Here is a 15,932-nt window from a genome sequence, read left to right as displayed (position 1 = left end):
CCATAGAGACCCATAGTCTGATTTCAAATGAATAAGTGCAAGATAAATCTTTAGCATAGAACATCGAACCACTCCCCAAGTGCTGGAAGAGAGAACATGCAGGATGTTCAGTGCTCTTGTACATTTGACTCGTAGCTGCTTGATGTGAGGTACAAAAGTCAGCTTACAGTCAAATATTCGCTGCAATGACATTGTCTCAGGGACCACAAGAAGCACAACTTCACTGACACGAAGTTCAGGATAAGAGTGAATATGCCATTGGCAGCAAAAGTGCATGCAAACGGTTTTAGAAAGAGAGAAGTTAAACCATTTGCATAATCCACTTCAGTAAATGATTAAGAGCAGTCTATAGCTGCCGTTCAATATATCTCATGTTCAACGACTGTCATTGACACAGAGCCTGTTTGCAACAGTAAGAAGGAGTTGTTCAGTGATGGCATTAATCCTTATACTGAAAATTGTGACACTCAAAACACAGCCCTGAGGGACTCCAACTTCCCGTAGAAAAGAATGAGAAAGTGTCAAACCCACATGAACTTGGAATCTCCTGTCCATTAAAACCTTTTCAATAAAAATGGGCAAATGGCCATGTAACTCATATATATATATATGGAGATCTCACAAAATGTCACACCTCAATGTAGTATCATAAGCCTTCTCAAGGTCAGAGAATATTGATACAAGATGCTGTCATTTGACAAAGGCTTCTCTGACTGATGTGTCAAGTTGAATCAGATGGTCCATGGTGGAGCACTGTCGACAGAACTCGCAATGAGTGGGGCAAGAGGTTTCTTGCTTCAAGGAACTAAAGAAGACATCCATTAACCACCCTCTCCAAGTTCTTACAGAGACAACTCATCAAAGCAATTGGACAGTAGTTTGAAGGAATCTTGGGGTCCTTTCCAAACTTAAAGAAAGATGGGACAATAGCCTTGCACCAGGTATCAGGAAAAACATTCTCCTGCCATTCTGATTAAAATAATCAGAAGAATAGCAAGAGTAGCAGGAGATAGATGCAGCAGCAACTCATAGTGTATACCACCACATTCGACCAATGTACTGCCAGACCAATGAAGGGCCAGTTCGAGTTCCACCAGTATAGAGGGACAATTATTGCCACGTACGGCAAACACGAGGGTGGGTGTTTAGATCCCAGAGGACAAACTAAAATAACAGAATCTTCTCTGAGAGGTCCCTTCATCATGTACAGAAATTCACACCAAGGGGTATTACTTTTATTAATAAGAGGATCTTCTGAAAAGTTCATGGTCTAAAAACAAACAAAACAAAAATATACAATTTTTTTTAGATAAATATTAAGTTTGAACATTTTAATGAGTAAGCTTGTAACATATAACTTAACAAGCAAGCAGTCATAAATATCATGGGAAAGATTGAACTTTGTGCTGTGATTAAAAATTACTGCAAGAAATTCACTAGGATATGGGAGCAACAGTAGGAGATGGTTCTCTGACATATCCAACATTCAACAGTAAAAATGTAGTGTACCAAGCTTAAGCAAGTTAAACAACTGCCAGTTTTATATGGGGTCAACGTCTTTACAGTAAGTCTATAATTTGTTGGCAATGAATTTGTAACAATACCACTGTGAAACTCAAATAGATATTGCCCATTACGACTAAACTAACAATAATACAGTTTAACTTAACTTTCACTAACTTAATTTTTTTTACTAACTTTAACAACACATTTATGACATGTGATAACAAAATTAAAAAATATATAATCCTCTAGTGTCAACAACATTGTCAAAAAATGTTCTAAAGTAATTAAACCCACCTGTGTGAGCTTTGAGGAAAATCATATGAAGATGATCCAAGGTCTATTCAGCCATTGAAATTGACCACAACAGAAATTACAAAATTATAGTTATAAGAACTTACATTAAAATGTTAGCAGAAGAAATGGGAATCAGCAAAAGTACTGTATCAAGCATTTTGAAAGACACTTTTGGCACAAGTAAAATTAGTGCCAGACAAGTTCCAAAAATTGATAACATTAAATTAATAAAACTCACTTTGTTGATCATTTCCAGAGTACATTCAAACACTGCATCAAATATTTTAGAGATTTCTGGTGTAATATTTCCCTGTAAAAGAAGAACTTTGGTGATCTGAAGATGCTATATAATAAAGTATGCTGTTACATTTTTAATTTTTTTCAAAAACTAAACCAACAACCCACTCTGAAGAAATCTCCCCCAGAACTGTACTATCTGTACATCACCCCCAAAACTTCCCCTCAGGACTGTGCTACCCTGAATGTCACTACTAAAACTATACACCTGATAAAGATACAGGGAAGTGCATCAAAACATAATCTCCAGAATAAGGGAACAATTTTCACCCATATGTATTTCAAACAACATTTCATTTAACTTTAATGAAGTATGTGATGTATGAACAAACTTAATAAGGTAAAAAAAACAATATTCCTCTGCATATTGTATAATACTTAACATGATTAAACTGACAGTTGAAAAAACAAACATTTCTTCATCTCTCTGTTCTTGCAACTTTAGCTCTAACTTGATACTTGCTTGCATACATTTTCTGATGGTGAAAACTACATTAACCTTTTTATGTAGAACCCATGCGATTTGTAAAAATAAAGTCACACATTTTCAATACGTCGTAATTCTGATATTTCTTAATGTAACCAGCTATTATCATCAGTGTACAATATGCAATGAAATTATTAAAATTAGGAAATAAAAATAATAATACATACCTTTTCATTTCATGTAAAATATTTTTAAAAATGTTGTTTTTCTTATATTTTTAATTTTGGGTCTTTTCATTATCACAGTTAATTTTTAAGGTTTTATTTTCCATTCTTGTCTTTTACCACTATTATTCATCACAACACAAATCAACAGTGCCTTCAAGGTATATAACAGTTTTTCTGGCAGACATGCATAACCCTTCAAAAAATTTTTGTTTAGCACATAACATTGTAAGCGTTGTGAGAGATACAGATTATGATGTATATTTTTAATTGTTTAAATCTTTTAATTCTGAATTTTAAAACATAATAAATAAATAATTAAAATATAATAGTAAGACCTTAATACAGCTTAAAATGTATCTCTAAACATAATATATGTGGGTCAGAAACAATTGAAAGTGCTTTAGTTGATCAAATAGCCATTTATCCTATAGCCAATTTCAGGTACTCCAAGATGACGTAGTATCAATTGCAAAATAACTGTTCTTAGATCGTACTGAAATGAGCTCTTTTTAGTGGTTGGACACATAGGTGTTAACTTATACATGGAGACCGTAAAGTTCAAACAAATTTGTTGAAAATGGATGTGGCATCTGTCAAGAGTTTAAAAAAATTACTTGTTCCTACTCTATTCACTTAGAAAACTTTGAAATAAAAGTGTAAAAATGTTATCTAAGAATTTCATTGTCTAGATGTACCTCTACAGTACTGCCACTGTATTACTTCACATACAGTGTGTCAAAGTAGAGAATGTTCATAACTCATTGTTCATATGACAATAATCTGAAGTTTTAAATAGTTTTGTTAAGATTTATTTTATCCAAGTTTCAAATCTATTTTTCCAAAATAAATCTTAACAAAATATCAGTGTATGTGAATGAATTTAATATGCATTATGAAAGTAAGGGTTATTTTTACCAAGTTCTGTTACTATGATTGTATTTAGGTCTAAATAAAGTATGAAATTTTGTAAGGCTAAAAGACTCAACTTACCAGCATAAAGGTCCATCTTGAAAAAAAGAAAGAACTCCATTATATTTGAAAATGGCTAATAAAGCGACAAGGGAACATTGTGAGCTTTTGATACTCACATCATGTATTGAAGTAACTGTATATTAGAGAATGTTTTGAAAAAGTGTAGAGGTGAGTTGGCCACCTAGTTTGATTGAGTACTAGTGATATTTCAGAAAAAAGAAAAGATAAAAGGTTCTTATTTTATATTATAGTTTGCCAATATCAATAACTTGAGTTTCCAATTCATATGAAACTATTGTTTTCTATTCTGACATCATAAAAGCTATTTTGAACTGGTGCTATGTTCAACATACCATGTAACACATCAATTTATGCTTAAGTGTATTGTTTTAATGTTTACTTTTAAATTTTAATTAAAAAATGTATAATATAAAAATCTGAATTATAATCTCCAGTTTGATACCAAAAGTACTGACAAAGATTCATAAAATAGTAGTTCAATGAAATTTTGAATGCAAGTCAACAAACACAGTGACATGGCTTTTGACTTATGACCCATCTTGAAAGGGTTAATCCAAACTAAATTTTTTCCACGTACTTTGGGTTTGCATTTTTTAAGTAAGTGTAATGACATTGTGCCACCTACTGTATTACAATAATATATTTGTAATTGTATCATTTGTCTCAATTCCTTACAACTAGATGTTAGTTATCTCACAAGCCAGTTAATTAAGACATTTTTAGTTTGAAATGTATTAATCTGACAAGTTATACTAAAATAGTAATATTACATTAAAACCATTCTGTAACTACTCTAATGTTCTAAATGTTTTTTTTTGCAGTAAATCACCTGTAGTTGTATTGATTACCCCAGAGCACAAGCTAGCACAGTTTAAAATAATTTCTTTACAAATGTAACATTACAGATTTAGTTGACAATAGTGGTCATTCTCTACACCAAACCTCAAAAAATACACTTAATTGGCTCAAAAAGTCCATGGTCATCTTGTACGTTGATAAATATGAGAAAAACAAACAATAATCAAAAATTAAAAAGAAGTATGAACTTAAAACCTCATCAACATTAGGTTTTAAGTCTTCTGAGCTTATTATAGCTCTATTACAAAACATCCTCTCTCATAACACACACTATGAAATTATGATCTACATATAACCAAAACTGTTTTTATTCTATATTTGTAAATTTAAATTACAAAATTTACTAACATTTTTTCTTTACAATTAGATAATGTATCAAAATTCACTCACCTCTAGCCTATTGACAATTGTAGCCATAGTGGACAAGACTTCTGGTTCTCTTGCTGAAGGGACACTACATCTCTGATAGTCCAGTAACACAGCATCCAAGAGTGGTGGTATAAAGTTCTCCAACACCTTAAAACAATTAAAAATACACAGCATAAAAAAGCAGTTGAGAATGCATTTTAATTGATAATTATGTTTCTGAACTGTTTGATATATTCAATAACTTGAAGCTTTTAACCCCCTTGAAACAAACAGGTCAAAGTGTGTATGTAACAATTTTATGAAGAATTACATTTAAAATTTAAGATATTTTATTATCACACTATACAAATAAACTTAGCATAGAAACACAGTTTATAAAATTTCAGTACAACTTTAATATTTTAATTTTATATGGAAACATTAATAAAAAAAAAAATTATTCCCCCTAATACGAGAATTGTGACATTTGCTCTTTACATATTTCTTCTTTATTTAATACCCCTTCAAGAAGTATGAAATTTCATGTAAATTACTTCTTACAGTATTATTATTATTATTATTATTCAAGTACAACATAATTTTTATACCTTTCAATCTTTTTTGGTTACACAGATACAAACTCGACAGCCAGACCCACTTGCCGTAGGCACACGATTAATGCTGTATTATTTTTACCCAATAGAAAGCCAAACTTTTAGTCTTAATCTATCAAATGACTTTTTAAATTACATTGTTTTCTATACAAAGAATTGTCTATTTCACTTCCAGTTTAAAAATTCAGCTAAACTTATTGTGATTATCATGGGAATAGTTTAAAGACTCTTATCACACAGTTAAAAAGCCAAATTATGATGGTTAAAGAACTATGCTTATTTTTTCCCATGATATGTTCCTGTATACTTAGATGCAATATTTACTTACATTAAAAATTAATTAAAGTAGTAGTAACATTAGTATGAAAAATAGGCCTAACTTTCATTAATAGTGAAAGAAAGAATGACCGACCCAAATAAGTACTGTACTTCTTGTTTTTCATGTGTACTTTTAATTTTTACAAAAGTAACTCACTTTTAAAAAATTATAAATTCATTAGATTAGATTAAATAAGATATAGAAAATTAATTATAAAAATTCTTCATGGGGTATGCTTGAAAGCAGCTCATGCATTACTCAATTTGATATGGTAACTTGAGCTACACTTTCCCAAGTAATTTACAACTTCCATGGTAGGATCATTAATTAGACATGGTTCAAAGTACAATAAAATATAATTAGAAATGAATGTATATAGTTTCTAGTTGTAAGTCTAGTTTTCTGTTGTAAACTGAAGTCATTCAAGAAAGAAAAAATATAATTTTAATTTTTTCAATTTTTTCTGGTTGTTATGAGGTCAGTCATCAATCAACCTCTTATTCAGTTTAATAGAAAAAAATAACAGATAAAATATAACGTTTTACTGAAAGAAAATGTTTGGAACTTATTTCAAAGGTTTTAGAGGTTCTGCAAACAAAATTTAACAATTTTCAGATGATTGTAGGTACTTTTTTAACATGAAAATCGCTTTGCACTCAAAGCAACCAACACTTTGACTTCATATATTTATGGAGAAATGACTAGTAGGAAAAAAACTCATTAGAAATTCTGATTTCTTGTTTATAAAAGACTTGTAATGCTGATTGAAAGCTTTCAAAATTACATGAAGATAAACAAAACATTAAAATTTATACTATTGAAACTCTTAAATGTCAATTTGGTGTGTGGGTTCAAGATTTAAATCAAATAGGCCAAACCTATACCAAGTGAAATAAAAGAAGGTAATGATACCAACTTTTCCGACAAATTTTTTTTTTTTAATTATTATACAAACAAAGAATATAATTTCTCCCCCACCCCAAAAAAATATATTAAGGATTTTATAAGTTACCCTATTAAAGGAAATTATGGAATTTTAACTTTTTTGAGTGCACATATTTCACACAACATAGTTTTAAAATGTGACTGAATTTTATTTCAAAAAAAGAATGAAAGAAAAAAGCTCTTCATTTAAATAAAGCTAATTTTCTAAAATGTACAGATAATAAAATAATTGGTTTTCGACAAGCACCAGAAAGAAATTTCTTGAAAAAAATATTGTACTAGTAAAACAAATTTTCCAGCATAACTTACCATGTGAGAGTCCGTTGAACGGCTGACCCATCCAGATATCAACTTTAATGCTTCTTTTTTTTACTGTTCTCATACTTCTGATTAAAGGTTGTTTTGTAACCACTTCTCCATTTAGTGCAATGGCTGCAGTAATATTTTCACTCATCACTTTATAGACGTTTAGCATGTCAAGGTATATCCTTCCTAACTATAAACACCATCAGAAAAAAAAAAAAGGCAGAAATAACACTGAGAGAACAACTCAAAGTGAATTAAACAATACACTTAAGTTTATTTTTGAAAGAATTATATGAATGAAGACACCAATAATAACAAACAACTCTGACAGGTTTTACTTTTTTTAAAATTAAAAACAAAAAACTATGAATGAAAACCTGGGAGACAATTTTGTTTTGCTGCAACATTTATTAAAATTTATTTTGGTTTAAGCAATAATAAAATCCTTAACTGATATAAAATACAAGTGGTTTTGTTTTTTTAATTCAAACTGATTCACAAAAATATTTTGTAAATACCACTAGTTTCAAGATCACCTAAAACGTAATGCATTAAGACATTAGTAAAATTACTATCAACATTTATCCTATAAAGAATGAAGAGAATCACAGAAAAATTTTAATTCTTTTGGAGCACACACTTTCACAGTTTGTTCTTCCCTTTGTCTTGTTTACCAAGTAAACATACAAATACTTCCCTCCATTTGTTAATGTTCACAACTACAATTAATTTGTTTTTCATCTTAATCCTCAATCCACAAGAACATTTTTCACACACAGATACACTAAACAGACTTGTATCTCAGAACAGCTGGCATGGGTATTGACACTTTTATTGATAAGGAGAGAACAATGTTTCGACCTTCCTTCTTAACCTGATGATGACCTAGGAAGGTTGAAACGTTGTTCTCTCCTTATCAATAAAAATGTTAATACCCATACCAGCTGTTCTGAGATACATTTTTATTTCAAGTGGGTTTCTTGTCATCAAAAATAAACAGACTTATGTTCACCATGTTGTTTATGTATGCTCAACAAAAGAAAATTCTCCCCTTCGAGGTTGTATATTTATTAGTTTAGCATGAAGGGGGTAAAACAAGCCATGTTACCAAAATTCACTGCATTGGCCAACAAGCATTGAGCTGTCAACTAGTAATCAGGTGATCTCCTTCAAACTAAGCAAATTTCCAAGAAAAAATATCAGACAGATTTCTATATGTGGATGGACAAGATTCTTTATACTAGTTGCCTGTGACTTGTTGGTGATAAATTTCAACAATAAAAAAACATTACACAGCTCATTTGCTTCAAAATAATATATTAAAACAAGGCAAACATATGTACAATGGTTTGATACACAGTGAATTACCACAATAGTATCCACAGCATTAATAATAGTTTCTTTTTCTTCAAAGTGTATACAGGTTGGTTCAGGTATTTTAAAACACAATTGACCAAGACAAATTCTTCTCTACTCTATTTTTACAATACAATCTACTACAATTGCATTTGTATTAGTACTTCAGAAAAACTTTAACTTTCTAATACAGGATGCAATAACACAACTGCCAATTTAAGAGAAACTACACAACATGTGATTTGCACAGTTATGTAAGCACACCTGTGATAAAATATTGCTACTAAAAATAACTAAATTTAACACTTGAATTGAACTTAAATTCAAAGTCATGTATATCTGAAAATAATTAAGTCATAATACAGTAATAAACATTCTATAGTCAACAAATTTTGTTAAATTAGTCTGTACACTAGCAGAAATTAGTGAAAATAAAAATCTTCCAGATCATAATATCAGAAAAAAACTCTGCCATCCTCAATTTCAGAAAGTTGGTCAGATTACAGTAAACAGAAATATTTTAAGTCTGGTCTGACCCTAATTTTGATTTTCTTTATTGCTTCTGCACATGTAATTTTCAGTTTAGAAGTATTTAATAAACCTCATATCCCTGTAAATAAAATGTATCAAAACATAAATCATAACAGTAAATCTTTGGTCTTTGTACATGTTTGCTAATTACTTCTAGCTCAAATAATAATTCTTTGCAACCTATGGTGACAAACTCTAATTCAAGCAATTAAACTTCTATCACCAGAAAGTTGGAATTTTCTTCTTTGCAACCCACTTGAGATTTCTCAAAACTTTTCTTTCTTATTTATAGATAATTAACTTTTAGTGAAAACATGTTTTCAAATAATCCAATAAGATCAAGGCATTGGTTAAGTTGGTTGGTTGGTTTGGTGTTTTATAGCACAAATCAACTAGACTATTTGTGCCAAACATCCAGTAAAAAGTTAAAATTAAAGTCAATTTAGTAAAATTCATAAAAGGAATTTAAGGTAAAACAAAAACCTTAAAAAACTTTCTGTAACATAATTGTAATTATCATAAATCGTTAGGAAAACAAACACGTAAGTTCAAAAACCACCACCAGTCACCTGAAGTTGGCCTTTCCAGTTCTGGTTCCAAATTATTTGACATTATGGCCATGTTCAGAAAGAAAAGTAATAAAAGTTTTAAAAGACCTACAGCAAAATTGTAATTATAACTATACCTTGCCAGGATGACTAACAGGTAGTTCAACCCAGCAGCATTAATCACCTGAAGTTAACCTTTCCAGTCCTGGTTTTGAGTTATTTGATGTTACAGCCATTTTCTAATGTATAAATTAAATTTATAGCCTTTAAAAAACTAAAAACATTTCCAAAATGGACAGAATCACCATCACCAAAATCACTCTAACGTTATGAACAAACCTTGGGACAGAACATCGTAACAACAGCAAGAAAGTAAAATGTGGCTTACTGTAAATATTGGTGAGAACAGGGTATAAAGTAACATGAAGTGATTCCAGGGCCAGTAGAGAACTAAGCGAATCAGTATAAATAGTGCAGTTGGAGTACTGCTTAGCTTCAATATGATCCAGGGCAAGTGAAACTGCGTATAGTTCAGCAGTGAACACAGAAGTTGAAGAGAGGATTGTGCATGCAACCATAGAACCATAACAAACCATGACAGAGCCCACACGGTCACCTGATTTCGAACCATCTGTATAAACAGGAATGGAAGGTTGATTCGAAAGACATTCAACAAATAGCAGACAGTATTTCCAATTGAGAGTGTCTGCTTTTCTCAGATGATCTAAAGATAGGACCCATTTGGGAACTGTAAAAAGCCATGGTGTGATGGCCTGACCAGTGGATGCAGGAATGTTATCCAAGAACAGACACAATTCATCTAACTGTGCCTGGATAAGAAGGCAAAAAGGAGTAATGGCAGAGGAACAATGTTTCGAAGCATATGGTAAAGACAAATGCAAACTGTGGAGGTGCAAAGAAGGTTCATGAAACCCTATGTATACGCTCTGAACTGGAGAAGTGTGGAAAGCCCCAGTGATGAAATGTGATGAAGTCCTTGATGATGAATGGGATCCAGCATCTTTAAGACCAAGGCCCAGACAGAGCCACAGGCCAGTGATCCATAGTCGAGTTCCGACTGAATAAGAGCACGATATACCTTTAGCATAGAACATCGATCCACTCCCCAAGTGGTGGAAGAGAGGACATGGAGGATGTTCAGTGCTCTTGTACATTTCACTGGTAGCTGCTTGATGTGTGGTATAAGGGTCAGCTTATGGTCAAAAAGCCCCAAGAACTTTGTCTGATGAACAACAAGCAGCACAATTTCACCAATACGGAGTTCAGAATCATAGTAAATACCCCTTTAGCAGCAAAAGTGCAAACGGTTTAAGAGAGAGAGAAATTAAAGCCGTTTACCATGGTCCACTTCAGACACAATCAAGGGCAGTTTGTAGTTGCCTCTCAATATATCTCATGTTCGACGACTGATATGAGATGTGAAAGTCGTCGACATAGAGCCCGTTTGCAACAGTGAGAGGAAGTTGTTCAGTGATGGCATTAATCTTTATACTGAAATGTGTAGCACTCAAAACATGCTCCAAGTTCCTGTAGAAAAGTATGGGAAAGTGTTGAACTGACACAAACTTGGAATATCCTGTCTGTTTAAAATTTTTTAATAAAAATGGGTAAATGGCCACATAACCTATATATATAGTCTCGCAAAATGCCATACCTCCAAGTTGTGTCATAAGCCTTCTCAATGACAAAGAACATTGATACAATATGTCACTGAGAAAGGCTTCTCTGATTGATGTTTCAAGTCTAATCAGGTGGTCCATGGTGGAGTGCTGTCATCAGAACCTACACTAGGTGGGCAGAAAGGTGACTGTATCGGCAGATTTCAGAAATGTTTTCTGTAAGGAAAGACATACAGGATGGTAAGAAGCAACCAGTGTTTTAATGTCATCTAGATTAGAAAGTAAACCTCGACAATTCCATTGTATCAAGGTGGCCATTTTTATTTATGTGTAGGCAAACTGGGTGAAGAACCCTTCTGTTTATGACCACGTCTTTTTTCTTTACTGTCTTTAATCGAAGGAGTTCTATCAATCTCCATGGATCCTGCCCTGGGTTGACTAGGCAGATCTTTGCTGTTGTAAGAGAATTCCAGAGAATGAGGATATGAATGAAGGATCGTTTTGCATCTTAGGGTGGGAGAAGATGTATCTGAGAAAACACCTGTACCTGGAACTGAAGGAAGTGAATCTTGGGATTTGTTGGAACGTATGTAAGGAACAGAGATGGGTGTTGAAGTTGATTCATCAATGTTAACCATGGAGGTCAAAAGAGTTTTCATTTGTCTTGAGAATGATTCTTTTGAGGGCACAGAGTGCAGATCCATCTGCACTCCCACCGTAGTAGTGGAACAAAGTGAAGTAGCATACGTCCCAGACGAAGTGGTGGACAGCAACTTTCAAGCCTCAGGATAAGTAATGTTATGAATCATTTTCAAATGCTGCACCTCTTTTTCTTCCAACCGTGTAGGTCAAAATGAAAGTAGGATGGATGAGTCATTGAAATTGCCACAATGAGGGCCCGTTTCACACTCACAGGCATCATGGTCCTTGCCACCGCAACAAGCACACGTCAAGGAACCATGATGTGACATCTTCAAATAACCAAACCACTGACACTGGAAACATTGTAGAGAGTTTGGAATGCATAGCCATACCCTGCAATTAGGATAACCTACCCTGATGGTTGACAAGTGGATGTGGTGAATGGGAATATTGGTCAGCACCATAATTCCATTTTTGTATGTGGAGAAACCAACTAGAATCTCTGATTCAGGAATGTTCTTAAAATCCCTCTCAACACAGTGAACTCCTCTTCCATTTAAGGCAATTGGGGATATACCTATTGAGGTTATACCTCATGATACTTTGAATTCATCACAAGGAGTTATGTTACCAGATTGAAGCTTTTTTACTGACTTTGGAAGGCCAGCAAGTCCCTCTAATCCCTTCTAAATGAAAAAGAGAAAGATTTACCCTAAAGGTGTGTCTGAAAGAGAAAGTAGGATAAGAAAATGAGGTACAACAGGTGTTACAGATTTGGAGGACCCATAATAAAAAAAGAAATATTTTGGTACCCACTGACCCCACCCACCATGGAGCCCCATGAGGGGATGCACTACAATGTCAAACAAGGACACTACAGTAACACCATGGTTTCAAGAGCACTATACCCAAACACCAGCATCACATACAATGTCCAAAACACCTGTTAAGAACATTCAACACTGGTAGTTGGTTGACCCTAGTCCAAGTGGACCAGCCATTTGATTCAAAGGGGGCCACCCCAAGGCTGCCCATCTACAGAAATTCAAGGCCAAAGTGTTGTGTTAGGGTTGGACCCCTCAACCATCAGGATCCTCTTCTCCCCTTCTTGAGTGGCCACGCACGGCAAACATGTAGGTGGATGTTTAGATCCCAGAGGAGGTAAACTGAAAGAACAAAACCTTCCCTGGGAGGTCCCCTCACCACATACAGGAATCCACACCAAGAGGCATTGGTTAAGTGGAAGAAATATATCAATTATATTAGTTCCCCTGCTTATTTGTTAAGTTTAAGCTATTACTTTGGGTTAGCTTTTGCTTTACAAAAACACCTGTGTGTAACTCTGAAACTAATAGCAACACACTGAACCTACACACAACTTGAGATGAAAAATGAGTGGAAGCTAGTTTAAAAAAAAAAGGTAGGTACATAATTTCTAAAAAGAACACAGAAGCAAGTTGTACAATTAACATATTGTAAGATAAATACTATTCTATTTATACTAGTTTTAATGATACATGTTACTTACAAAGTTCCCTCAATACAATGGGTTACCATTTGTCCTGTGACTGTATTTGTCATTCAAATCATGTTTATTGGATTTAAATATAGAATTATGGCCATGCAAACTACAGTCTGCAGGATGATTACATATTTTGTGAAATGAAAAAAGATAATACACTAGTAAAAGAGGAACACTGATGATTTTTGAAAACGGAAAATTTGTGTAATCCTCCAAACAAACACAAGAGAAACACAGCTTTCAGGCAAAGTAACACATGTATTATATAACTGAAAACTATACGGCTATGTCCAGAGTTTTATTACTCCAAGTCTTAAATTTACCAGAAAAAATCAATTTTAGATTAAAAAATTATGCAATAAATATCATTTCCAAGTTGGATACATTTGAGTTTCAGATATTGTTCTTTATAAATTGAAATGATTCCTTAATCCTTTACCTGACTAACATAAGGATGGCCAATTGCTTTACATGCTCGAACATTAGTTTTTAAGATGTTACCAAGTTGCTTAACAGCTTCGGGATCTTTCAGTACATCGACATTCTGATAAAAAAAGAAAAAAGGAATGTTTCTTATGATAGTCGTTGATTGCTGTAAAAAGTTTAATATTTAAACATTCAAAGTGCTATAAACAAATATTTTTCAACATCTAATATTTACATTTGTTCATAAAAGTAGTTTTTTTCTTTATACAGGAAAAGCTAAGATATGTATTAATTTCTCCATATCATAAACAGCTGCCACTGATGCAACTTTTCCAGCCTATTTCATTTTCTTTCAGCTATGCATGACAATAATAATAATATATATATTTATACATCTACATCTTCAATTCTTTTTACAATTTCTCATACAATTTGCAAAAGGTAGCTAACATGTTAAAGTGCCCACATTATATAATTGTAATCTATCAAAAAATAACACTTACAACCTTCTACAAATCAATGATAAAAGTGATTTTTTTAACCTGATGTAAACCTAGTGACAAAACAGCCTGTGAGATTTAATTATTTTAGTTGTTTAAATTTTAAGGCTTATTACTTTTACAATTCATTACTACAAACACTCTCAAAGATACTCTGATAAAGCACAAAGGAAAATACAAATAAATGTTAAATTTTTCTTCAGTTTATTTATCAATACTGATTCTAATTGTTAAAAAACAATGAGGAAGAAGGTTCTTGTTCTATACAAACCTTTGTGGCTTGGTTGATTATGTCATCCCAGACCTGACTAGGAAGAAGCATGTATTTTTCTATAAGATGCTCTTGAACTACCTGATCTGTCTGTGCACTAATCATTGATCCTACAGCTTCATAGAAGGTGTGGACCTAGTTCAATGAGAAAATACTGACATTAAATGCTTTCTTTTTACAACTAAAATAACTTTCTCATAGGTTTGTACCTAACAGTTGATTCGTCATATTTTAAATGGTAAAACAGACTGAACTAAAATTATAAAGTTATTCCAATTTCTCAAAAACTATAAGTACCTTTGTATAAATGTCACTATTCCAAACATTGAATATTATAAATGAAATGTTATGTTCTTGCTTTAGGATGACTTAATAACTCACTTAACTGAGATTTCAAGTTTTTGAGCAATACATTGAAATGTCTAATATATAGATGTTTCTTTGAGAACAGTATTTCTTCACATTATCACAGAGGATTGTTCACAACCTATGGTAATAATGTGCACACCCAATAACCTTACCAAGACAGGAAGTCACCACCTGTGATGGACTATGTAAGGTACATAAAAAGAACAGAGCAAAAATGACCTTAGTCAATTGTGCAAAAACCTCCTGCAGTGAAAAGAGCATTGCAGAGCAAAAATCCATAAACAAGACACTCATAAGGAAAACAACTGACTGTGGAAGAAACAGCTATTTGTCTTAGGCATACATCATAACAATAAATCATGAGCACTCCTCTGTATGACTAGTTTCTACTCAACATCAATACATACATTAATTTAAAAAAAAATTACTAACTATATTATACAGAATAAATATGTAGGGACAAAACTTCTGTAACCCAAAACAATACTTGCAGACAACTATTGTAAATCTAAAATAAATTCAAATTCTAGGCTTATCATTCTATGGGCATCTGTAACTATAAATTTGTTTTAACCCAATCCAGACCGGAGAGTACTTTTCAGGTGTCAGGTTTACACTCACACATAAAATTTCGTTTAAAATAATCACTCACATTCTATTTCAACAATTTAAACTCAGAAATACCTTTTAATTAATATTTTATCATTTTCTAGCATTCATTTGGTATAATTCATAAATAAACATGGAAAACTTGCATTTCTGTGTGGCTTCAAAGAATTTTGCCTTTAAACAATGCCTATCTATACAGAAACTGTAACCACCCCAAAACATAGTTTTATATTCAGAAAGAAACTATTAACTTTATAATATAGCTACCAATGTTTTGTTACTCACTAGATTTTCTTTTTCTCTTTCACTACTTTTATTAGCACAGTTTCTAATCCTCAGACTTTTATGTTATCAGAGAATGTTTTTAAGTAACATTGTTCAGAG

At 32.5% G+C, this 15,932-nt stretch overlaps 1 protein-coding gene across 1 annotated transcript in view; it reads right to left on the bottom strand.

Annotated features, from left to right (window-relative positions):
- LOC143222862 (exportin-1-like) overlaps positions 1-15,932 on the bottom strand; it is an 85,783-nt gene that overhangs the window by 16,990 nt on the left and 52,861 nt on the right. The window contains 6 exon segments of the mRNA XM_076449967.1: positions 2,039-2,110; positions 4,993-5,118; positions 7,138-7,197; positions 7,199-7,324; positions 13,813-13,917; positions 14,571-14,705. Of these exon segments, the coding sequence (XP_076306082.1) occupies positions 2,039-2,110; positions 4,993-5,118; positions 7,138-7,197; positions 7,199-7,324; positions 13,813-13,917; positions 14,571-14,705 (624 nt within the window).

This window comes from Tachypleus tridentatus, chromosome 8, assembly GCF_004210375.1.
Source record: "Tachypleus tridentatus isolate NWPU-2018 chromosome 8, ASM421037v1, whole genome shotgun sequence".
NCBI classification, from domain to species: Eukaryota; Metazoa; Arthropoda; class Merostomata; order Xiphosura; family Limulidae; genus Tachypleus; species Tachypleus tridentatus.
This window is presented reverse-complemented; position numbering and strand designations above follow the sequence as displayed.